Genomic DNA, 24,765 nt, shown 5'->3' on the forward strand with positions numbered 1-24,765 from the left:
TTCGGCAAAACATTTGGCGAGGATCATCATATTTCAATATTTTGTAGCAAGTCGAACGTTCGTATTTTTTAAATCATTTTTCCGATAGAATAAAAACACGCTTATAAGGAGCTACTGCGAAGTTGGAAAATAGGATGCTGCTGAGGGTGAATATCTTGCGAAAGTTTTCCTTCCGGTAACTCCGCAGCCTCGCTCCATTCGAAGTTGTTAAATAGTGCAAACGTTCATCCTGAATCAGCCTCTATCGATGCACGTATAAGTACATATGCCGTTATCAGTAGGACGTAATAAAAATGTCAAGGAAAAACGATCGTTCAGCATGTTAAAACGAAACAGTATAAGGAGTAGGATAAACCGTGTAGCGTTTTTATGTTCATGGCACATTATCATTTTATATGATTCGAATGAAAAGAAAGTAAAAAATTTAAGGGGCGTAAATATTTGCGACGAATTACACAGCGATCTCGAGTATTATCAACGGTTTCAGGTCCATCGTCAATCGATGAGATTACGATTGAACAATGTAGTTGGAAAATTATTTGGATCTAATTTCAACGTTAATTATGAAACGAGGAAAATTTCTAACGATGAAAAATTATGTAGTTTTGCCGAAAAAAAGGTTCGCAAAAATTCTGATTCGTTGGATTATTTTTTTATATTTTCAAAACTGTTTTTCCATTCGAATTACGTTTTTTCGAAAAGTCACGATTTAGTTATGACGCGGTAAGAAAAGTGCTCGCAGAAAGTTCCATTCGTTCGACGTCGAACATTAACGAGCAATGAACAAACGTGAACCGGGGATTTATTTCCTATTGGGATCGAGCACCCCCTTCGAATCCACGCATTCTTTGTTGTCCGAGCATCATTGAAAGGTTTTTTTCGATACTAAATATTTGCAGAGCAGTACACATTCCCTGCCCTTAGCGCGTGTGTCATAAACTTTGGCCGGTTGTTTTTCGCTTACAAACAGAGAGTTTCCGATAAAACCGACAGGTTCGTGTTATTCACGACTGCTCTCGCGTTCTCTTCTTTATTATTCTGTAAAACGCCGAGAAAAATTAGTCTATTGAGAGGAAAGTGAGTGAGGCAATACCATTTTTTATTTCGACCTTAAAACGTAATAAAAAGAAAGTTGCACAATTCGACTGTGTAAAAATGGAACATTTCCTATTGACGAAGTGTATGCATGCGTATCGAAAAAGGTGTCCAATGTTCCCACGTTCTGTAACGTCTTCCAACGCACACATTTATTGTCGTTGATGACGATCTTTCTAAAGTCAGACAACCCTGCAAAAAACCTTAGTTATTTCTCCGTTAAGGACCAAAACATTTTTTTTCGTTATCTTCGACCGTTTTGTATTGAGAACAAGAAAGGACTGTAAGTATATAGAATATATTTGAAGTGGTGCCAGCTGCTTCACCGAGTAAGGAGATCGTCCATAAATCATTGGGCGTGAAGCGATAAATAAGTATCGCGAAATTTAATTGTTAAGAAATAGTAACTTTTTAAAACTTGTAATAAAAATGGAACATTTATTGCTTTGAATCTCGCATCTCGCGTACCCCTTTTCTCATTCTCATTACTTCTTGTTTGTATTCTTCTTTTATATCCCCCCTCACTTCAAACTTGAGATTATTTGTTCGGCTATGTTTAAATATAGCTTTATTTAAGCTGGCTTTTCATTTCAGTGTACAACCTCCTCGAAAAACTGGGCGGCTATTTACCCCCGAGGAGTTCCGCCCCCGCGGACATAACTCCTTTGGTCTCGTCGCTACTCGAAGTTGCTGGTGCACCGCTTTTCGACCTTTACGTCGATGTCGATCTGTACGACCGTTCGAGATCATCAGTGTTTCTCGATCTACCCTCGAAATACCAAGCCGACACTTTTTTCACCGAGAAACAGGTGAGAAATTGAAATTTCCAACTGCATTTTACTTTCATTTTTATTCGAAATTCTGCGAACTTGAGAGCTCCGATAGAAAAGTGTTTATTGTGCACATTTTAGAACACGAGCTCATCACAGTCGTAGCCAGCCCCCCCCCCCCCCCCCCCCCGCCCCCAAAGAAAGTAAGATCCCCAACAATGTGCATAAATAATTGCGAAGAAATTTTCTCGTGCGCATGCCCCTCTCGCGTTATTTAAAATACTAAATTTTGATAATGAGCACTAAGAAGCATTTTACGGAATGAAAGCTTTGAAAATGATGAAATAGCATTAATTAGCAACTGCTGCACAGCTTCTATTTACTCCAGTTCTTTTGAATCCTATGCGCTGAAACACACCGGAAGGAATGTCCAACTTAATTTCAACCGTTCTCATTTTTGTTCCTTTTTCATTATATAAACTCTCGTGAAGTATACTTTCGTATACTTTCAAAAGCGTATCGTTTCGAGACCGCTCTTGCAATATGAGTAGCCACTCATTTCGAATACTACTGCGTGCTTACGTAAAAAAGCGCTTCTCCAGGCAGAGAAGTTCCTCGGCGAAAAATCTATAGGATTCTAGGTCGATATCTGGCGATTTGGAATCGAATTTTTCATCATCTTTTAAGGAAATATTTCTTCGAGTAGAATGTCAATAACTTCCATCTCGATTCGCAAATTCTCCGCAATTATTTTGTGCTCCTTTTTTCTCTTTCTTGCTCCTTCCCCTTTCGTTGTGTGAAGGAGGTGCGAGAGTGGTGTCCCGTTTACGGTGCTCCTAACCATTTTGGTGTCTACAGCTTTCGACTCGCTGATAAATAAAATGCCCGCAGGGTACTGACGAGTACGACTCGTAGCCAGAAATTCTTTGTGCAAGCTTTCTGGGATCGGATGTTCATTTGGATTATGAATACGGTAGCAGGAGAACGAACTATTTTGGTTTGTCCATCACTATGTAGAAATTGCGCGAGTTGGCACATTTTTATTTGTCGAATCTCTAAAACAATAAATTTTGATCGTTATGGTGGATATTTCAAAGGATCGCAAGTTGAAAAAGTAAGAAAAACAAGAAAAAATAAATTATTGAAAAATTTGTTTGCGTAGCATTTCTTACTTAATTCTGCATTTTTCAATAAGTTTCTTCTCATCCTTCGTATTGTCTTTTGAATTTATCATGACATTTTATTAATTGAGGAAGCTTCATCAAGCGAACTGCCTAGAAGTGCAATCCTTTTAAAACTCAGCAGTATTTTATTTTCCTCATCTCACAGGAGAGTCTCTCGTAAAGTGCATTGTTGGATATGGAAGAAGGAAAGAAAAAAGTAACAAGAGTTCGAGATAAATAGTGAGCGTGAAACGAGTTTTGAGAGTCGGTTCTCGGCGATAACATTCATTTTTGCATCGCGTTAGCCCCTTCTCGTCTATATTTAATATCGCTCGATGTAAAATTTCCTTAAAATTCATTCACCTACCAAAGTAAGATTGAATTCATCATTTCGCCCTTGTACGAGATACACTTCACAGAGTCCTAGCGTCAATGGAATATTAATCACCGAAGAATGAATATGAAATCGACAAAATATGAGAGCAGAAGGGATATTTTCACTGCTCCGCTCGAATTAATGTATTTTTGGAGCTGCTCGTTAAGTCCTCAGTTTTATAATTACTGATGAGCCCTTGAGTGGTTTATACAAATTCATACGGTGAATTACATGGAGCTCCGCATTATCTGAGGCATTATACGGAAGGCCTGTGTGCGCAGAAAAAAAGCTTGAGGTGGAAAACGAGCTTGCGGAATCGTTCGTTGAAGCGTCTCGAGAGAAAAAGTAGAAACGAGGCGAAGAGACGGCACAGTGGAGAACTTTGAAGTACGCGGATGTACGTACTTTTCCTCGCACATGTCTCTACACCGGTGTATATCCATTCTTATATGTTTATATGTATAGACACACATGGATATTCATTATACATAGAGACATGTACGAAGAAGATGGTACACAACTCGACTTCCTGACATTTCAAGACCTTTTGTCGCCCATCTGAGTTCTTCTCTTGCTTTTCGTTCTCGTATAGGACATGGAACGAATTGCTATTGGATGGAGATTCACAAGGATTCTTAAATAGTTGAAGACGCTAAAAAATACGGGCCTTTGCTGCTCCTAGCCACCGACTTCTTTTCTTAGCTTTTTCTTTCTCATTCCTTCTTTTTTGTGGTTTCTTTTTTCTCTCTTGCGCCACTTTCACTTCGCCCTCGTTTCCCAGGACGCGATGAAATCATCCGGGAATCTGTTACAACCCGAGAGACTAGCTGCGGCTGTAAGAAATTGTATCTTTCGGAATGCAAAATTGACGAGGGGGAGCCAGTGAAACGGGGAGAGAGAGAGAAAGCGAGAGGGGATTTCGTGCACCTTCTTACGCGGTGCTACAAATCTGAAAATGCTTCTTCCTTTTTGTCAGCCCCATTAGTGACTTGCTATATTCTGTAAAAAGTCAAAATGTCATTGATCAGGAAAATAGAGTGTCGGAATCGTGTCTTTAGTGTGGTTACTAAGGAATTAAAACTTGTTTTATTGTAACGATGATCTCTGGATAGTTTTCGATTGAAAAACTCCTTTTGCTTCACATCATCCATTGCTTTTATTAGGGAATTATAAAAGAACATGTTTTCTCGATCGAGAGCGAGCAATTTGGCGAAATTCATGTCCCATGGATAATCGAAGGGCAGCAAGTTGCGATAAAAGTTATTTCTAGATGGAGCGCCGGTTGCGCCAGTATTGGGAGACATCGGTAAGCGTTTGCTTGCGAGTTTGCGAGGCGGTATTAGGCGGACCCGGAAGACAAGTGTCTTGATGAAAGCCGGTCGTTTCGGTGCTAGCCGATGGCTCGAGCAAGGACTTGGGAGACGGTGAGCCAAACGGGCTCTGTATAACCCAGTAGACAGTGGAATAGCTCGAGAAAGAAGAGACCGGAGCCAAGAAGTCGGGCGTTGCTGGAGATAGAGCGCTGTCCAGTATATCGGTTATGTCTCTTTCCCTCTTTCTCTTGCTGTCCTTTTCTCCTTTCATAACGGAAGCTTTTCGTACGTTGTCTGGCCGAAGGCCAAAATCCGTCACCGGCACGGTGAGGATTCGTCTAATTTCCTGCCTCTCCTCTTTTCTCTCGACCTTTCGGCCTTCTCGCACCCTCTCCGCTGGCTTAGGATTCGAATAAGCATGCGCGGCGTTTCATTTTTTTTATCTGTACAGAAATCGCTTCATCGTATTATTTACTCCTCGTTGCTCAACGACGAAAATCATTTTTTACTTTTCTTCCGATTGGAGTGCACGTGGGAGTCACGGAGTCACAATTTGAAATGTCGACGATGAAAATTTTCGATGATTCCTGCTCCTGTCATTTTCATTCGTCACTCATCTGTTCATATCAATGGATTTTTTAACCAGAAAATGAGAAAATTCACCGGAAGCCTCAAAGTTTCGTTGCAATTTTTCGTCGTTAAAAACATTAAATAAAATATAGTGAGCAGTATTTTATAAGAACATATTTCGTGTTATACGACGCTCAGAGTTTTCAATTCATTTCCAATGTCTTATAACGCAGTCGCAAATCACTTCGGTAATAATTCACTTCAACATTCCTTTCTCAAGTTATTTCTACCAATTCGATAATTAATCCGAGATCGTTATCGGTGAGCTGCGTCGAGAGGGGTGGTTGTACATGGGAGAATATCAAATTACGTCGAGTCTCATTTCCTCTCGAAACGAGAGGAGCCCGTTTTCGCTTCTGGGGTTTGCACGAGCTACCGGATATACCTACGGTTAAGTACCCATGGCAGTTGAATAAACGATCCAGCAGCTAGTTACCTACGACAATTTGCTAACCCTCCCGGCCGGGGCTTGGTCTGCGAGGGAAAAACTACCAGCCGTTTGTTATTTTTACTCAAACCAAAAAATTTACATGTTCCAAAGCTTAAGTGATTAATTACGATTGTGAATCTGACAAGGAACATTACTTCGATATCCGAGGCAAATCGTCTCGGAATTCATCCATGCAAAATAGCGCTGGAAAGGGAGAGACGAAAATTTCTTTATCGCCCGGAAAACGGTTTTAGGGAATAAGATCATCGTTGCAAGCAGTGGAGCATGTAAAGGGGCGCCATTTGGCCGTTTTATCCAGAAACATTGTACTTATGTTGATGCAACGAAAACCAAAACGTCTCTCATCCAAACCACCCCTGCGTTTATCTTTTGTTTACCCCTCATCAAAAAATAGTGATATGGATCTGATTCTTACCATGAAATCGTGCGAACCAGCACTTTTTTTTTCTATTTTTCAATTTCATTCAAAAACTGATCGATCTACGTCATTGAATGGGTTATCGATAAAATGAATTCAAGAGTTTTAGGCACGTTTCACTATCGTTTCAACATTTATGTCAGGACGAGTAGCACGTCACTCTTTCACCAATGTCCAGGGGTGTTGTAACATGAGGTTGAACATTGACCAAGAATCTTAAAAATTGATTGAGTATATTTGTTTCATAAAGTTGAATTTTATAAATTAAATTAAATGAAATAATAAAGTCGATGTTTGGTAAAAAGCCTTAAATAGGCATAAAAAACCCAATTCATTGAAACCAGTTTAAATACAACAAGAATGGACAAATTTAAAAGAATAGACGTTTCTCGACTCTTATGTCGTAGGTCAGACCTCAGGCTTCGGATCTTCGGAATGTTGATAAGAAAGTTTTTTAATCTTTTCTCAATCAGAGAACGTTACGTGTGTACTGAACGATATCTCGATGCTAACTGAACTAATATTTTTTCTTGTTACTAAAACAAGAGTTTCTATTGTTTTTCTCCCTTTTCTTTTTATATTTACTTATCATATGTTTAATCGTATTATTTTTGCAACCTTTCTACGGAACAATATTCAACAGTCTTAAAGATCGTTGCCTGATTTCATGTGAAAATAATGTGGAAAGCTCGAGTCAAAATTTTTCTTCTGACAAAATATTGTGGCGCGGAACAATATTCAACAGTCTTAAAGATCGTTGCCTGATTTCATGTGAAAATAATGTGGAAAGCTGGAGTCAAAATTTTTCTTCTGACAAAATATTGTGGCGCGTTCATACGAGAGATTTTACGATTTCGCAATTTCCTGTCCGCTGATTACTCACCGTGGCCAAAGTCGTAGTAATGAAAAATGTGATCAGATTAAACCACGTGAAATAAATCAGCTAAGCAAATGCAAAGTGCAGAGATTACTACTCCGGAATAATCTGCTGAAAACATCTGAAAGTTTCGAGTCACTCTAGCGCGTCAATCCGATTTTCCCCAAGCGAGTGAGTTCAACTCCAGTACATCGAGATTCCCCAACTGATCGTATAAAATCAAAGTCCATAAATGGTCTCTGTTATCTCGATCGAATGTTTTAATTATGCCAATGAACCCATTGAAAGAGCGAGATGAAAAGCGACATTGGCAACATGAAAAATCGTGTGGCGAGTCGCGTGAGCCTGCAATGCGAAATCTGTACCGGTTACAAGTACGAACGTAAGCGCTATTATTTATCGGGGGTGCATGTGAAACTACTACGAAATTATCCGACTTTATCCACATTTACATTGTAGATGTGGCAATACTGGTACGGTGTACAGAATGTTGTGTAGTTCGTGCGGTGTCCGCACGTAGCTAGTGCATATATGAACTGTGTTTAAGTTACATATATACACGTATATATATATATATATTTATACACATTGGCAAACAGGGTAGGAGCGACGTTACGTAACATTAACGTGACCCGATAGTTGGCACGCTTCCGCCTTGTTTGCCAAAGCCTGGCAAACTTTTACTCCCTACGATCTCGCATTTGGCATACTTTTTTTTCCACATCCCACACCTCGTATCTTAGCCGTTCCTTTTTTCCGCCACGACGAAGTACCGGTTTCGAGAACGAAAAAAAGAATCTCCGTCACTTGGTACGAGGGAGCAGCGAAAAAGCAATTTTTATACGTGTTCACGGATCATTTGCATTTCATTCTGTTGAAACGTTTGTTTTTCCTTCCCTGTATATATTTTTGGCACTCGGATATATTGTCTAAGGGATGGATGAGTCGTGGCTGGCTTTTTTCTCGGTTTTGACAGTCGCTCATCAGAGAGTGGATTTTCATTGAATTTGTAGTCTCTCATTTTGGTTCTGGTTTCTTCTCTAATAAAAGGATTACTCGGAGGTGCATTGATGATGGCATTTTCATTGGCCAATGCTTTCGGTCATGACGGATGATCCCATTGGCCAGTGCAGTCATCCGGAGCGATGAACACGCCCTCATAAGCTGCTGCTCTGAAGAGCATCATCATTCAGCGACTTTCCTAGCAAGCGACAGCACCATGGAGTCATTTTCCAATTTGATGTCTGCCATTGGAGCATCCCTCAAAGGAATTGACTTCGTTACTAGCTTGCCAGTAGAAATAGCTGAAATGGTTCTGTCCAAACTGGAGCCTCGATCTGACTTGAATGCTGCTCGAGTATCCAGAAAGTGCATGGCAATCTGCAAGGGCTCTCCTCGCTCGAGGGCAACCTGCAGACGCTATTTGCTAAAGGAGAAAGACCACCAGAGATACCAACGCTTGGCTCATGCCAAGAAAAAGATGACTCATACGGAGCCTCTGAAAAGCCGGCCAGCCTTGATTGACACGGTTCCTCAATCAAAGCTCCGAGTCAGGTTTGTCCAGCTGGACACGAACGTCTCTGAGCAAAGACAACCGAATAATAAAAAGTCCCCGGACCCCCGCTGCGCAGGGACCTCTACGATTAGTTGTAAATTGTGTAAATACTGATAAAAATAGACTAATAACAAGTGTAATCAATGTGCGTGCACATTTTTTGTGATTCAATTCTATTTCAAAATTGTAGCTGAAAAATGCGTCGAGAATGAAAATCCAGGACTCTTTCCGTAAGCATCGATTCTGTTGATGATTTTTAAAATTGTAATTGCGATGTGACGATGCCAAAATCTAGATTTATTGTCCCAAATGACATAGTCAAATAGAAAGTAGAAGTGCCGAATAAATTTTTTAAGTTCTACCTACATCTGAGTAATTACTTACTTTTACGACATGAATGTTAACTTAATTAATGCCACTATTTAGTACTTTTTTGTTGCTCAGTATCTCAACGAATAATCACAATTTCGACGCAATTAACCCACAAATATGAGGCGAAACGATCCCGGTATGACCCTGGGGTACAGCGGAAAATTGTGTCTGCAGTTTCATTCGAAATTACGAACGTTCTCCGCCTGTGAACGATATTCCGGCTTCATTCGACTGATTGTTCTTTTATGTGTTGCAGGAAGACGGGCCGAGATGGCGCGAAGGATTTTTGAAGGCAGAAGGAAGAAATAAACGTTCGAATCCGGCTGAGAGCAGGGCCTACACATTTATCAAGGCAAGTTTTTTATTAATTGATTTAGTTTTTGAACAAAAATATGCATGGACAAATATTTAGTAATCAAGAAAAAAAACATGTTGCCAACGAATTTTCGGTTCGTTATTTTTTGGTGACACGCACGAAACGTGTGTCTGGCTCCCCACTTCAGTGACCCTCGGTCGCTACTTCGCCTGACTACTCGCCGCACTTTCTACTGCATTTCACGCTCGTTAGCGTGGGTTCGGGGCGCATACGAAATAATTGTTTCGTTCTTGTGTGCGGTCGAAATTTTTTCTGTATATATGAAACCGAAGGGTAAAATCAAGCCTGTGTCGGAGTCTCTTGGTATCCGCTTGCCAAATCCCGTGCTATTTTTCATCGTGATCCTATTCCCGCCACAACGTGGGCTCACGTTCTCGTTTAACCGAGCGAGAACACTCGCGTGGTCGCAAGTTTTTTGCACAGTTTTATGTATCGAGTGCCGTATTTACGTATAAGCGACTCCAGACTAGCCGGCTGTGTTCGCAAGGCACAAAAAATCAGTGCTTTTTACGACGTTTTTATAAACAAAATTTTCGGTCGGAAAATGACGAGAAAATGGTTCCTGAGATTCGCTCGATTTGCATTTCCATGATGTGCTGTGGCTTTTTTCGATGGGAAAAAGCCGATTTAAAAAACCGAGAGTTCGTAACCAAAAGTTGAGGTTTCGCTCGTCGCTCGAATGGCAGACACGTGACAGCGCACTGTCGAAAAATTTGTCTTCTCTCCCTCATTTTTAATTAGAACAAAAATTTCATTCTCGCATCTGGATTTAAAACATGGAAAAAGTTGATTGTAGAGTTTATTCCGGAACGTGGGAATAACGAAATGGTCATTTTGTTATAAAACACTGCATGTATACTGCATTGAGAAAAAACTGAGTGGAAAAGACATCGCAGTCATTCCACTCATTTCGTATACATATAAACAGAAGCACCGTAAATCCGTACCCTCTACGGCAACTAATAAACTCCCGGTTCCCTCTTACTCCGGTCGGAGGTTTTTCTCTCTCCATTCTCATTCTCTCTGGTCGAGCAGAGGCGCCTCGACGCCTTCGTGTGACCGCAGGGGAGTTTTGAGATTTTAGAGTATTTCTTCAACTCCCGTGGTGTGGAAAAATACGTTGAAATAAATATGAAAAAAAAATCAGTGCAGGATTCATAAAGGTAGTAAAAAGAAAATCAGTGTAAGATTTGAAAGGTTTACAGAGATATAATGACAGACGTGTTATAGCATGGCAAAAACGAGGGGGAACTCGAACGAAACTTTGGCGCGATTCTCGGCAGGTTCTTTCGCGCTTCATTCATATTTACGACGTCATTCCTTTTAATTTTGCAGTAAGCTTCTTCGGAAAAATAATAACTGGTGTAGCGAGTTAGGAATTCAGCAATTTCAGAAGTTAATATCTAAAGTTTATTTGGACACAGTACAATTACTGTACGGAATGTAATGGAGGAAAACTTGACGCACCGATCTTTTTTACCTGTTGGGTGACCGGGTGTGACGGGCGATCGCCATTGGCTGACGCAGTCATCCGGAACGATGAACATCATTATATAAACGGACGCCGACGGACGAGGAGCATCATTCAGCGAATTTCTTCGCAAGCAATAGCATCATGGAGTCTTTTTCCCAACTGATGTCCACCATTGGAGCATCATCCAACGAAATCGACTTCGTTGCTAGCTTGCCAGTCGAAATAGCTGAACTAGTATTGCTCAAGCTCGACCCTCGATCGGTACTGAATGTTGCTCGAGTATCCAGAAAATGGCTCGCAGTCTGCAAGGGCTCTCCTCGTCTGAGGACGACGTGCAGAAGCCATTTGCTGAAGGAGAAAGACAACCCGAGGTCCCGTCGGTTGGCTCTTGCTAAATCAAAGACGAGCAACGTACAAAAATCCCTAAAAAGTCAACCAATCTCGGCTGACAAGACTCCACCATTGCATTCTCAAATCAAACCCATCCACCTTAAATTTCCGACCGCCTACAAACCCTGCCCGAGTAAAAAATGTCCCAAACAGTTTCAAAAATCCGTTATCCGTCCGACGAGAAACTCACTGCGACTTCGATAGTTTTTAATACATAGTTGTCTAGATTAATTAGAATTTAGAAGCTTAGGTTATTATTCTGCTGCGCAGCAAGGGCCTCTCGCGTTGTAATAAAATTTATTCAATGTACAAACTGTTTTTCGGTCTTAACTTTAATAGGTTTTTTCTCGATTGTATATTCACAGCTATTTAAAAAAATGTTAACTGGCAATGCATGTTTCTTGATTATACGACCGACTAATGATCATATTTACTGTCACCGTGTTCTCTGTAATGTTGTCACATTGTACTAAAGCCACTGTAAAACACGTCCATATAAGTCTGAATAACGACATAATCGAATTGTAAATTTTATTTCTTAGTTTCATATTTTAGCGTATCATAAACATTTAAGGGCATGACAATCAAAAGGCCGACATTTACTGCTCTTTTTGTTGCACATTGTCGATTTTTATTTAGTAAATAATGATTTGATATCACATCAATATCGATTGCAACCTGTGTGACGATTCGTCGAATCAATAACTATTCAACTGACATGCTATGAGACTATTCGTCGTCGTTCTTCCAAGTCCTCGCAACTCTCTTTTATTTCAACATTTATTAATTTACAAAATCAGTTCCGTCCCATACGATCAGTAACTAAAATAAATTGATACTCCTCTCTATGCCTGGGTTGGAGCCGATGCTCGTTACGAATGGCAGAGAATTACTATGTGCTTCTCGTTTTCATCCTTAATGAACGTTTGTAACGTGAACCGTATGCGCGTGGAACTAGGACGGTGAATTTCAACCTCAGCGATGGTGTCCATATATTCCCCAATCGCATCATAAAATGTCCGTGCATATATCAAACGAAGTGTCTTCATTTTGAGCGAGTTCTCCGCTAATTCAAGGACCACCAGGGAGTGCAATGTTGAGCTGCCGATCTTGAAATCGATCTCTCATTTTATTTTCGTTCATAGCGACTGCAAATAGGCTAAAACGTAATTTTCTGAGGAGGCAATATTCAACTGTATTTACCTATATTTAGGCATAGACGTTCTTTGAGAAAACGAGAGTTCTAGGGAAGCTATTCAAGTGTCGAATCACGCAAAACTTTCACAATGCTTCTGAAGTTTACACGAAGATCGAGGGAGCCTTTGAATAAAGCTGTAACCTCAGCGAAGTCTCGACAATACGAGCGAGGGGGGGAAACCGAAGGGGATGGAGAAGCCAACGTTTCCAAAGGAGTCAGTGAGTCGCCTGGGTATGGCGGATGAGAGGAACCGCAACCGGAAATCCGACAACATCCAACGAGCGTGATTTTTCATTCAGTGGCATTCTCCTCCAGTTCTTATGCTTCGGCATAATGTGAGGTTGACGTGAAATAATGTCTCGACGTCGGCGATATATATATTTATTTGAATATGATGCTGTAGGATGAAAGCTTGATGGATTTTGATGGATACGAGCTGGCGCAAGGTCGAATGATCGCGATCTCGATGATTCCGATATCAGACTGCAAATGGGAAAGGGGGCAGGGAGAATGTACAGCGGAATTACGCAAGTTCTCGATGACAAGTGGGTCAAGATCGCCTAGAGAGAGAGAGAGAGGGCGATGCATTTATTAGGCGTTTGGAAGTTAGAAGGGGTTTGGGTCGCGTTACTTCCGCAGTCGTTTCAGAAACGGCTGGCGTATATAACGGCGCGTGTATGCCGGGCCATGCCCTGTGCCGCGGGACCCTCGAATGTAAATTCCGAGCGAAACGCTGTCTCCAAATTTATGGCTCTGATGTGCCTAGGTTAACCAGGAACGCTGAGAGTGAGAGAGAACCATTGCGTTCCCGTGGTCCAGCCACATGCTCTCCTGATTCCGCACATCCTCGTATTTCCCTGCCATCCGCCGTACATGCCATTTTGGCAGATTCACCAGAACACTCGGAAATTATGTGGACCGAATGTTCGGCTATGTGCGAGCTAAAAGCACTGGAATATCGATTTTAATGGACTAAACTGAGATCCTCGCGTAGTAGCTTAAGTGTACTGATGCTGGGTCGACTGCGAAATGATCTCACTTCCTCATGTAACGTGAAGAAGAAAGAGAAAGAAGAAGACGGATATTTGTGATTGGTGGATGCATCTCGTCGTGACGGACGCTCCTTATTGGCCGGGGTGGTCATCCGGAACGATGAACATCATTGTATAAACGGACGCCGACGGACGAGGAGCATCATTCAGCGAATTTCTTCGCAAGCAATAGCATCATGGAGTCTTTTTCCCAACTGATGTCCACCATTGGAGCATCATCCAACGAAATCGACTTCGTTGCTAGCTTGCCAGTCGAAATAGCTGAACTAATATTGCTCAAGCTCAACCCTCGAACGGTACTGACTGCTGCTCGAGTATCCAGAAAATGATTCGCAGTCTGCAAGGGCTCTCCTCGTCTGAGGAGAACGTGCAGAAGCCATTTGCTGAAGGAGAAAGACAACCCGAGGTCCCGTCGGTTGGCTCTTGCTAAATCAAAGACGAGCAACGTACAAAAATCCCTAAAAAGTCAGCCAATCTTGGCTGACAAGACTCCATCATTGCATTCTCAAATCAAACTCATCCACCTTAAATTTCCGACCGCCGACAAACTCTGCCCGAGTAAAAAATGTCCCAAACAGTTTCAAAAATCCGTTATTCGTCCGACGAGAAGCTCACTGCGACTTCGATAGTTTTTAATACATAGTTGTCTAGATTAATTATTAGAATTTAGAAGCTTAGGTTATTATTCTGCTGCGCAGCAAGGGCCACTCGCGTCGCAACAAAACTAATTCAATATACAAACTGTTTTTTCGTTCATAATTTTAATAGGCTTTTTCTTGATTGAATGATCGATTGTTATTTATATTTGCTTCGATTGTTTCAACTGTAATCGTACAGATTGCCGAAATATAAAATAAAATTGTATTAAAATAATCGAGCGGTCACATTCGCATTAATAAGAGTTCAATAATAATGCTTAATCGAGATGTAAGTTTAATTTATAAGTTTCGCTTCTCTGTCATCCCATTTCGTGGACATAACAATTAAAATATATGAATATGGAGCGTCCATCGTCGCAATTTACCTTAAAAATGATAACGACGATAATTTATTTCGCTCTGAAAGATACATTTGCCATGTCACTCACATTCTGAACGTTGGTCGCGTGATAAACGAAATTCTCACAGGTGTAATTTCACGTGTTCATTCCTGATGGAGATATGCTATATCAGGTCTTTCTATTATTAAAGGAATTAATCAATTTCCAAATTCTCTAATTATAATTCTATACCTATAGAAAAAAATTATTACCAACGCATGAGCAATTATAAAAGGATTATAAATTTGATCATTAAGGAATACCTGATTACCTAATTCTATACGAATATAATTAAACTTATAGATGAAGCAACCATACGTGTCCACACTCCAAAAATAAAATATAAAATTCTAATTTATAATTAGTTGAATACAATCATTTTTTTTAAATCTTTATATTAAAATAAAATTTTATTTTAATATAAATTATTGCAAATTCAAAGAAGTATTTATACAAAATTTTTCAAAGTAATGTGCCTGATTTAAGTAACAAGATGTAAATTTATTAAAAAAATTAATATTCTCTTTACTAGATTGAAAAATAATTTTAATTTCAATTTTCATTAATAGTTTTAATTAACTTGAAACATTCAAATTCTTATAATTCAAGAATTAATAAAATAAAAAATAAGAAGAATTTTAAAATAATTTATATTAATAGAATTATAAATTTTAATAAGAATAAGAAACTCTCTCTTCTCCTTTAAATAAGGAGAACAATAAATGATACTACGATATATTTTAAAAATTCATAAAATATTTTTCATCACATATAAGAAGAGATTCGATGAAATAGGAAATAAATAAAACTGTAATTCGCGATCCCGAGTTTCATCGTGTAATTTCGAAGTTTTTTTTCCCTCCCTCGTTTCCAACAACAAACAACAAAGGAGTTTACCCAACAACGAGACGAAATTAAGAGAGTTGAAAATGTTTCTACAGTTTATTACCGTACAAGGCGTTACAGAAATCCCCGGCAGGCTTAATTTAATCTTGCCTTCCCCCCCTCTTGCTCTCGTTAATCAAGGAAACATGAAGCGTCGAACCAAAACTCTCCGATAACTCCAAGAGACTTGAATGTTCTCGAAGGCACACCAAATGGGAAGTGACTTACTCAAGAACAATCGAGAACGAACTTTTTCCGCCTCTTTCCTTTCACTTCATAAAAATAATTGTAACGAATCATACGCAGTGAAAAATTCGTATTTTTCTGTCTTTTCTCTCGCCCATAATCACGTTTATGAACGCTCTCAAAAAGTGTGAGTTGTCCGGAACACTGTAAAACGTCTTAAACCGGAAATGTGAAAATTTCATCTCAGTAAACAATGAGTCATCGTCGCTCGGTTTCCGTTCCTTCTGGAACGTCCGAGTCCAGCTGTACCACACGATATTTTGCACGTTTCGACCGAGTTTTTTTTCCCTCCCGAAAAATTGGAGCACGTTCGTCCCGACAAAAAATAGAACATATTTTCTATAAAGCAATAATGTGTCGTAAAGGATGGGGCGTAAAGCTTACTCGCGTAAAGCTTTCTCGCGAGTTTGGGGAAGCTTGTCCCATTTTTTTCCTCCAAGACTTTGTCTCCCCTAATCTTTTTATCATGAACGGTGTTTTCGACCGAGAGTGTTTTACCAAAGCGGACATTGTCTGCAGTAAAGTGCAATAATGAATGCTGTAGATAAGCACATACACGTATATACGCAGCTACAGTGCAAGAGGATTAACAGACAAAAAGAGTATTAACCGCTGCAGAGAACGTTCAAAGTGTCGTAAACTCGATTTTACGAGATGCTCAATAACTTGCTCCAGTCATAAGTTTTTCTCTTTTATTTTCGTCCGATGCGTGTTCGCTGTGCATTTCTATCGAGTCGCGGTTGTATCTACGAGAGATTTTGAATTCCCGATCAGCAGTTATTCTGCCGCAGTGAACACAATAATCCCCGCCGATTCGATAGTGAAGAAGCTCATTATGAATCGTGGCCGGATTATGAATCATGGGAAAGCGGCCGAGATTATTCCCAACCAAACGGGAATATCAGCGGAAAAAGCGAATTAATTATTTTTTAGCCTCCAATCTCGACGTTTATCTCCCGGTGGAAGAAAACGATGAATTGAAGCGCTATTCGTACGCTAATTCAATAAAACCAACCCCTCGTTATGCACTTATTTAATCGATGCAATTGATTTGCGTTTCGAATTCTCTCTACCGTGTACAATTTGCCAATTACTTTCTACACCGTTCGTCGCAATAATTAATGATGATTTTTTGCCTCTGTTTCGATACGTCGATGCGAGCATCAACCGATGCTTTTTTTCATAATAATCAACACGAGCGTTACTATACAAATATGCGATCTTGCACAACAACGATTTTGATGGAAATCGTTCGACAAGAGGTTCAATAGGCACGTTAATTGGTATGCGATCTTCCGGGGACGCGGAAATTGCACATGCGTACAGCTCTGGCCAAACATATTAGGCACCCTGAATCGTCCTATTTGTGCACGAAGACAAATACTTTGATAAACGATTTTCGAACCAATTTAGCGAACGGAGCTTTGAGAGGAACGGATTCGGTTCGATTTACTACTTTTGTTTAATTTTTACGACTCGCTTGCCACTCGATGTATTGAGAATTTTGTTTTTGTGTCTTTCGGAACAATTTGAGTAACGATTAAAAACTTATTTTCGATTTTTCCCCTGCGAAGTAGCAGCTTTTCTAGAATTGGATGCATCTCGAGATTGAAGGGGTTTGAAGGGCTTCGCGTATACGTGAAAACGGACAAAAGGAGTAAAGTAGAGCTGGAGTAAAGTCCACTTTGAAAAGCCATCTGCTAAATCAGTTTATGATTTTCTTGACTGCCTTGATGTTTGGATCGGGCAGGCCGCCTCACGTCAGACTTGTGGTCAACGCTGTGGATCGAGAGGCAAAAAGGCTCACAAAACGTGTTGTTCGGTTTTCCAGAATGGAGCTCGACTGTGAGTTCCCATTCTACAGGGTGACCAAAATTCAAGCGAGTGAAATCCATTCGTTGAAGGGAAATTAATTGAGATGAAAAAGATCTTGAGATTTTGACGATTTTCACCAGGAAAAAATGCCGAAAAAATCATTGAATCATCGCTCTCAAATTACGTTAAAACCAGAAAAAAAAGGTTCCATTTTTTTCATATTTCGGATACTCGAATTCAGCACACTCCATACATGGAACGTATTCCACAGAGCCTAGAAAGTTCTCACTATCGTCATGGCAGCGCTGTGTTTGAGTGCATCGTCAACGTCTCGCTAATTAGTATGGGGTGACGTAAATCGGTTAAAGCGTGCAAAGGGTCTCGTGAGCGCAGGTATTACGAAATTTTGCTGCGGGATTGCTGGTTTAGGTAACGAATTCTCGCGTCATACGAAGTGCGGATATGATTGCGAGACCCACTTTTGCGATGTAATTTTAGGGGATGAGCCACTCGTTGGACTAAAATAATCCGCAATGGTTTTTCTGTGCGAAGAATACATTAGCGAAATATCGAGTAATTGAATGAAATGGGAATATTTATTCAGCAGGATGGCAACGAATGCGTTTTCGTTGTTGGATTCTTGAGTAAATTCTTTTTATTCGATTTAAAAATAAAAAATGTATTAAATTATTTACAGAAAATATTATGACAAAGTCAAAAAATATAATTTAGTGACTGGTAATTTTTTCTCCTCATTTTTGACGAAGCAACAATTTTTGCAAATCGTCATTTTTTTTCCACAAGTATGTAAAATAAGGCTGAAAAGAGTCCAAGTGATTCGAATGGTACGGCGCATAATGACTGATCGATTTTCACAACTCCAGAGGTCTTTTCGAGTGGCCCCGCCACTACGGTGTATTCTCGAGGCGTGTTCCGGACTCGAGAAAAGCCCATCGACCATAAAACAGTCGCGAGAGCCACACCGCCACGACGGATATTGCTTTAGTTACCATACCTTTGACCTTCGAACGACGACTTACCAGGGGAAAAGTGAGACAAAAGGGATAGGTAAAGATAGTGAAAGCGCACGGAGCACGGATGATAGAAAAGCTTTTTGCCATCGTTCCGGGACCGCTCCGAGCGTCTTGCCCCTTTTTTTCTTGTCACCATCTCCAGTTTATTCATTTCAGCACGTCTACAATTTCCATTCGTGACTCGAGCCTCTATTACAGATTTTTTTCCTTCGCGTGATTCCAGGAGCTTGGGAGAGAGCGAAATTGTTCGATCGAAAATCGGTTCGTCGAGAAAATCTTGAGTTTCACCTTGTCAAATTTGTCTCGGTTTGCAAACAAAATAGGCTGAAGATTTAATTATTTTTTAACCTCAAATATTTCATCCTCGAGACTATCGAAAAGTTTTGCTTCAACGAATGAATTTTAAAGAGTTTCGCTAATTTTTAAATTTACCTTCACTCATCGTGCTTCGCTGCTCGCTGAAATTTTTAATTACGTTAAAGAACAATTACTCTTCGCCTGGCGCGAAAACTCGCTCGGTCCAGCTGCAGTCTCCACGAGTTTGTTGATAAAAGTGGCAAAAATAGCTGCTCCTCCCCGGTGTTTATCTTCAAGTTTTTTCAGGCCAACGTTTATATTTTTCAGTTCTGTAGTTTTTCAAAGTAAATTGTCGCTCTCAAAGTAAATAACGCAGTGATTTTCCTCATTTAACCATTGTTTTACGTCTTCGTCTCATCCGCTTTCATTATTTGCCCGAATCGATTGTGAATTTCCTTCTAAGACTTTCCGTATTCAACTTGCCGGAATCCACAAATACGGACCGCACCAGCACCCGCGTAATCGTTTCGTAAAAGCTCTCCTGTGCGGTCAGACCGCGCGCGTTCATTCAACGAATTCACTCGGAACTCAAGATTCAGTGGGGAAAAAGTATACGAAGGAATGACCGTTGCAAATACATCCGGTTTGAGAATCGCAGGCTATAAAACTTTAGCAGGGAAAACCACCGACATGAACGCAAGGCGCCCTTTGGAATTTAAGTTAAAAAGAGTAGTTATTTCAACGTAACATGAACCTTGGATGAAAATGGTGGATTAATATTGAACAGCAGCTCAATGAGAGAATACAAAAAAATGAAGAAATAATTAGGAAGGAAAAGTGAGAAGAGAATTCGGCTGAAGTCTCCGTTGAAAAAAAAGAAAATCACTCCGGTCGATCGTTAACGTAACGCGTGTTTGCAGTGAGTCAATAAATCACGTTTGAGAATAAGTACGAGATCAATATAATGACAGCAAGCAAAAAATGGAGCGGAGAAAAAAGGCGATTTTTCTTTCTCTGATTTATCGCTCATTGAAAAGGATTCTGAATTTATAGGAGCTAAAAAATCTACACGAAAATGCTACACGATACGGGTCAAGGTTCATCGGTTCATTTTCCGTTATTTTTTTCTTCTCATGCCATATAAAATGAGAGAGAACCAGGCTATACGGAGAAGGGATAAAAAAAGTCGATTTAAAAATAGAACGAAACTAAAACTTTTTTCGCTCCTCTTACTTTTCCCGATTCTCGCGTTCCCAACGAAGCGCGTGGAGCACGAACGTCGAGAGAAAGAGAAAGAGAGGGAGGCGGGAGAGGGCTGGGATGCTTTGAAGCTTGAGTTGGCCGAGGCGGCTGCGCTACTAAGGGAGTCGAAAGAGAAGAGCGGCGAGGGGGAGGGAGGGGGTGCAGAAACAAAGAGAATTCGTTTTCGAGTTAACGGAATATCGATGGAAAAAGTTACTAGATTCGTTTCTGTTAATTGCGAGAGCTGTGAAAATAGCGAAGCCGCACCGCTCTCCGGTGATCGGAATATGTGAAATAATACGGATCACTCGTGGCATAACAAATTTATAAACATTCGGCGGATAAAAAGTGGGGGAAAACAGACTCGAATGGCTCTTCATGCGCGATGATTGTTTAATTTTCAATTCGACTGCAAACACAGTCGAAAGTAAACAAAACCGCAATTAAGCTAAGCGCAATTGACTTGAGTTTTATGGAAATCCTAAAACTCGAAGCTCAAATGCTCGATCGTATAATTTTATGGGTGATATGAAATTGATATTACGATCTATTTTCTCCCAACTTCCAAATATTATTGGCACAAAGTCATAGCTAAATTTCAGCGCGCAAAATTATCAATAAAAATTAATGGAAACTCTCGCGTTCCGTACGGGGAAGCGCATTGGATAATATTTTATTGTTTTCCCATAAAATACTGCACGACGTGACCGAGTGTTCCCCAAATTCATAACACATACGGAAATACTCATTGCAAATAAAAGTCACGCCGACGAGCAACGTTTCTCGCTTGTTCAACGAAAAATCCATTAAACCAATGAAATTTTACTGTTCTCTTTCATAAATTAGTCAAACCGTGTGATCCTCCATTGAAAAAATTTTCGGAAAGAAAAACGAAGAGAAAAAAGTACGAAATTAATTTAGGCAGTTGACAATTGGGTCGAGTTATTTTTCCAAGTTTATAGATATAAATGTGGGCACATGCACGAACACATACTCGTAAGATTATGAGGAGGCTGGCTCTATAGTGCGCCCAGGATCCGATAGTTATACTATCCGGTTGATTAACGCTAATGACTCTGGATAACGAGTCCGCGACGCTCGGGCGTATTCGCGGTGCGCGTTGTACACAGCGACGACGACGAGAGCACGACGACGAGGATGACACTTCAGCTGGGCCCTGCTCTATATGCGATCAACTCTCTAACGTAGTTGTATCGATTATCAGGCTTCAGATAATAAAATGACTCGTCACCGGGATGAAAAAAATGACGTATTTTTATTCATTCTCATTTTTAACTATGAAAAACTTCGTTAAACATTATGCGGGATAAATAATTCCAAGTAGCTGAGATTTTTTCTGTGAAGTTCGCCTCGAACGATCCTTCGACGACTGCGCAACTCAATTTTTCCCGAAATATGATACGATTGGAGCTTGAAATTACACACTCTTTCGAATCGCCTGCAATTATTGGAACTCCTCCGATGATTTTATCGTCGGAGAAGGCGTAGAGAAAATATAATAAATAGAATTATGATGAGGGTTGAAAGTTTGAGAAAAATTCTATCCACTTATTCGTAGATACGAAGAAATATTGTTTTTCTCCGTGTGAGCTTGTACGTGCACGGATGAAGGGATCCGAAACCAGGAGCGGACGTGACTTCGTACCAACAATGTCGTCGTGGGACTAGGGAAACGGTTATGGGCGATGTCGGACGTGGGGAAGCCGATAAAGAAAACAAATAGTAATTGCCATCCGTCTCCGTTTATTAGGGAAACAATAATTTTTAATTATTTGCCATGAGATGCAAAAAGAAAAGAAAAACTGAAGATTTTAGTGGATTGGAGGTAAAATAGAACTTCGGTGGAGGGAGAAGTTCATAGGAAAACTGAAATTCCGTCTGCATCTATTTATTTTAACACAGCTTGACGCACGTTTCGCTCGCTCACCTCCGATGAGAAAAGTCTCGATGGGTTTTGAGAAAGTGTATACCCGATCGCATTACCTGAAAGTGCTCAAGAACAGTGTGTGCGTCCGTGTGCGAGCGTCGGTGTCGGTCGAAGGAGGGTTTGAGTCGAGAGGGATGTAGAAAAGTTGGAACGACGCGCTAGACACTGTACTTGACACAAAACTCCCTTGCGGCTGAGCAGAAAACTTTCACCCTTTCTTCGGAGGGAAATGTCATCTCTTCATAGAAGCGCGCGCGCTACCTTAGCACCGTGGAAAATCTCTGAGGACGAAAATATTTCACGTGCTTAAATTTCAACGACTTTTTCCCGGATATAAAATTGAATGGTAACGTTACAGCGGTTTCGTTGTTCGGTTTACAGAACGCGAGAGAAGAGCAGAGATCTCGCAGGATCGAGAAAATCATTGAAGGCCTCTTACCCAAGGACATGGACCCGAGGGAAAGAAGCTCCGAGGCCGATCAGTTGTTGCAATTTTGCCTCGCACTCAACAAGGTATTTTCGAACCTTTTTTATTTCTCTTCTCTCCCAATGTTTTTTAACTGAAGGGATTACTTGGAAACCCTTTCAACAAAAATTTCAGTGTTTCCTCAAAAGTTTGTCAAAAATAGGATCTCGTCGAGGCCTCTCAATCAACAAATTTCCTCCCTCGATTCTCATCACCGCGGACAGGTGCAATTTTAACGCGAATAATGAAATCTGTGTCTTCATGTTTTGTACAGATATATCCCAGGCACAAAGATCTGTACAATTGGGTCGATGTCGATCAGCGGGTCTACGTGCCTTATAACTTGACCTACCTCCAAGAGAGCTTCGGTTATGTAAGTTTTTTGTTAATTTCGATAAGCCATCACACGACACTCCCATCGCACGATCCAGGCTCCGTCACGATGTAATAAACGACGAGTTATTCGAACGTTGCGATCTTGGGTTAGATAAGGTGGGGGACGCTGCTAAATGATACATTGGGCACGACGACCACCGGGTTCTACGGGCATGGTACTTCTCGTGCTGGTCATGCGAAGGATGATCGTCTGGTCTACGTTTATGTCACGGCGCCACGATATTTTCGCTCTCTTGGCAGGCTACTTAATCGTTTTTCCAAACGGTGAGTTATCTGCGCTCTCAATATTTTCGCCCGCCCGATATATTTCACTTCTAACAAATATTTCTACATTAACAGAAACAATTCACTTAGAACGAGGATTCCAATCGTAATTTCGACGAGAATTATCAAGTTCGCGACGACTGCAGTATTTCATCGCGTTCATCTCGAATCCGTTCTTTCACTTTCGCACAACAAAATATCCTCCCGGAAATGAATGTCATTCGTATCCCATTTTCACCGAAGGTTTCACTTTTACTTACCAATATTTTCACTCCCTCCAAAATGATCGGCAACGCCGTAACATTTTTTGCGCTCGAATGAAGAGAAAAAAAGACGACTGTGTTGGAAGAAGCGAAATGAGAAAAGATTTTTGTGTGCTCTCAAGTTCTTCCAGCGCGTTAAGCCTCAACACGGTTGATATTAAACTTTGGCAAGGTCTCTAAGGACATCCGCGATGTGCCGTAGCCCGTCTACGGATGACTTAATCGATCGCATTGCGGGGTTTCATTGAGCCAGAGCTAAAGGGCTCCAGTATACACGTTGCAATGCTGTTCTATTCTCTGTATATTACGCAAATCAGTAACCGCAGTTCGTCGAACAAACCTATGCGTTTGGGCACTACCCGGAGCAAATTTAGGCCATGTTTGTTGTACCAACCTGTGCTCGAGCCTATTACATTCCAATTACATGACACTTCGGGGTGGGAAAGTGGACCTTGTCTAGTGTTTCAAATATTGGAAGAGGCGACGATTCGAGCAAGTGGTATTCAGCACGCGTGTACAACGAAGGAGCGTTATTTATCAAAACACGATATAAATCGTATATGAACGAGGGACGCAATATGGAATCACTGCAAGTGTATTCAATCGATTCCCAGCCCGATACGATATCGGTTAAAACGTATTTTGAAAATTGACAAGCTTCACATATGACTCAATGAAATTTCCGAGTTTTTGTGGATTCAATTCTCCGGGTACTTGCCGTTGAATTGGAAAAAATAAAACAAAACACGCTCCTCAATTATTTTTCCATATGAAGCGAAGCGTTAGGCACATTCAAAAATCAAGGGAATTGCACCTGAGAATTTTGTGACTGAGAATATAAAATTTTGACGATAATAGGGTATTATTTTACACCATGTAAAAAATATATATAAAAATGCATGATTATGATAGATTTCGTAAAAAGTGAACGAGAAAGGTCAATATTTTTTCATAAAAATGCAATGTTAATTTTATAATTCAATTTTAAAAATCGTCTTTTTTCATCTGTTTTTCTTATTGTGCGCTCTGTGTTATTTTTAAATTTTACAAGTCATTGTGCACGTTTGTGGGCTTTTATCATTCATTTGATTAAAATCGCCATATGGAAAACGGTTTTGTGAAAGTAGAAAGTACAAATCTACCAATGATAAATCCACAATTTTTGTGGCATTTTTACACTTGCATTGTTGCATTCAGGCACGAGACACCAATGATATACCACTATAACTCATTATTTTCACAAATCTTATTACATGGTCTTTCGCAATTGTATTGTTTACTAACGGAGTGACGTCACTAACGGAGTGAAAATCATAAATAAAAAATAGTTTTCAAGACAGCTTTCGGTCTTATAAAATTG

General features: G+C 40.3%; 1 protein-coding gene across 5 annotated transcripts in view; it reads left to right on the top strand.

Moving 5' to 3' along the window:
• The window catches only part of Nepl16 (Neprilysin-like 16), a 76,495-nt gene that overhangs the window by 41,862 nt on the left and 9,868 nt on the right, over positions 1–24,765 (top strand). For all 5 annotated transcript variants that reach the window (XM_043418210.1, XM_043418211.1, XM_043418209.1 and 2 more), the window contains 5 exons: positions 1,690–1,904; positions 9,277–9,372; positions 22,398–22,529; positions 22,757–22,855; positions 22,970–23,142. In XM_043418210.1, the coding sequence (XP_043274145.1) occupies positions 1,690–1,904; positions 9,277–9,372; positions 22,398–22,529; positions 22,757–22,855; positions 22,970–23,142 (715 nt within the window). The remainder of the gene's footprint in view (positions 1–1,689; positions 1,905–9,276; positions 9,373–22,397; positions 22,530–22,756; positions 22,856–22,969; positions 23,143–24,765) is intronic.

Source organism: Venturia canescens, chromosome 4, assembly GCF_019457755.1.
Source record: "Venturia canescens isolate UGA chromosome 4, ASM1945775v1, whole genome shotgun sequence".
Lineage (NCBI taxonomy): Eukaryota > Metazoa > Arthropoda > Insecta > Hymenoptera > Ichneumonidae > Venturia > Venturia canescens.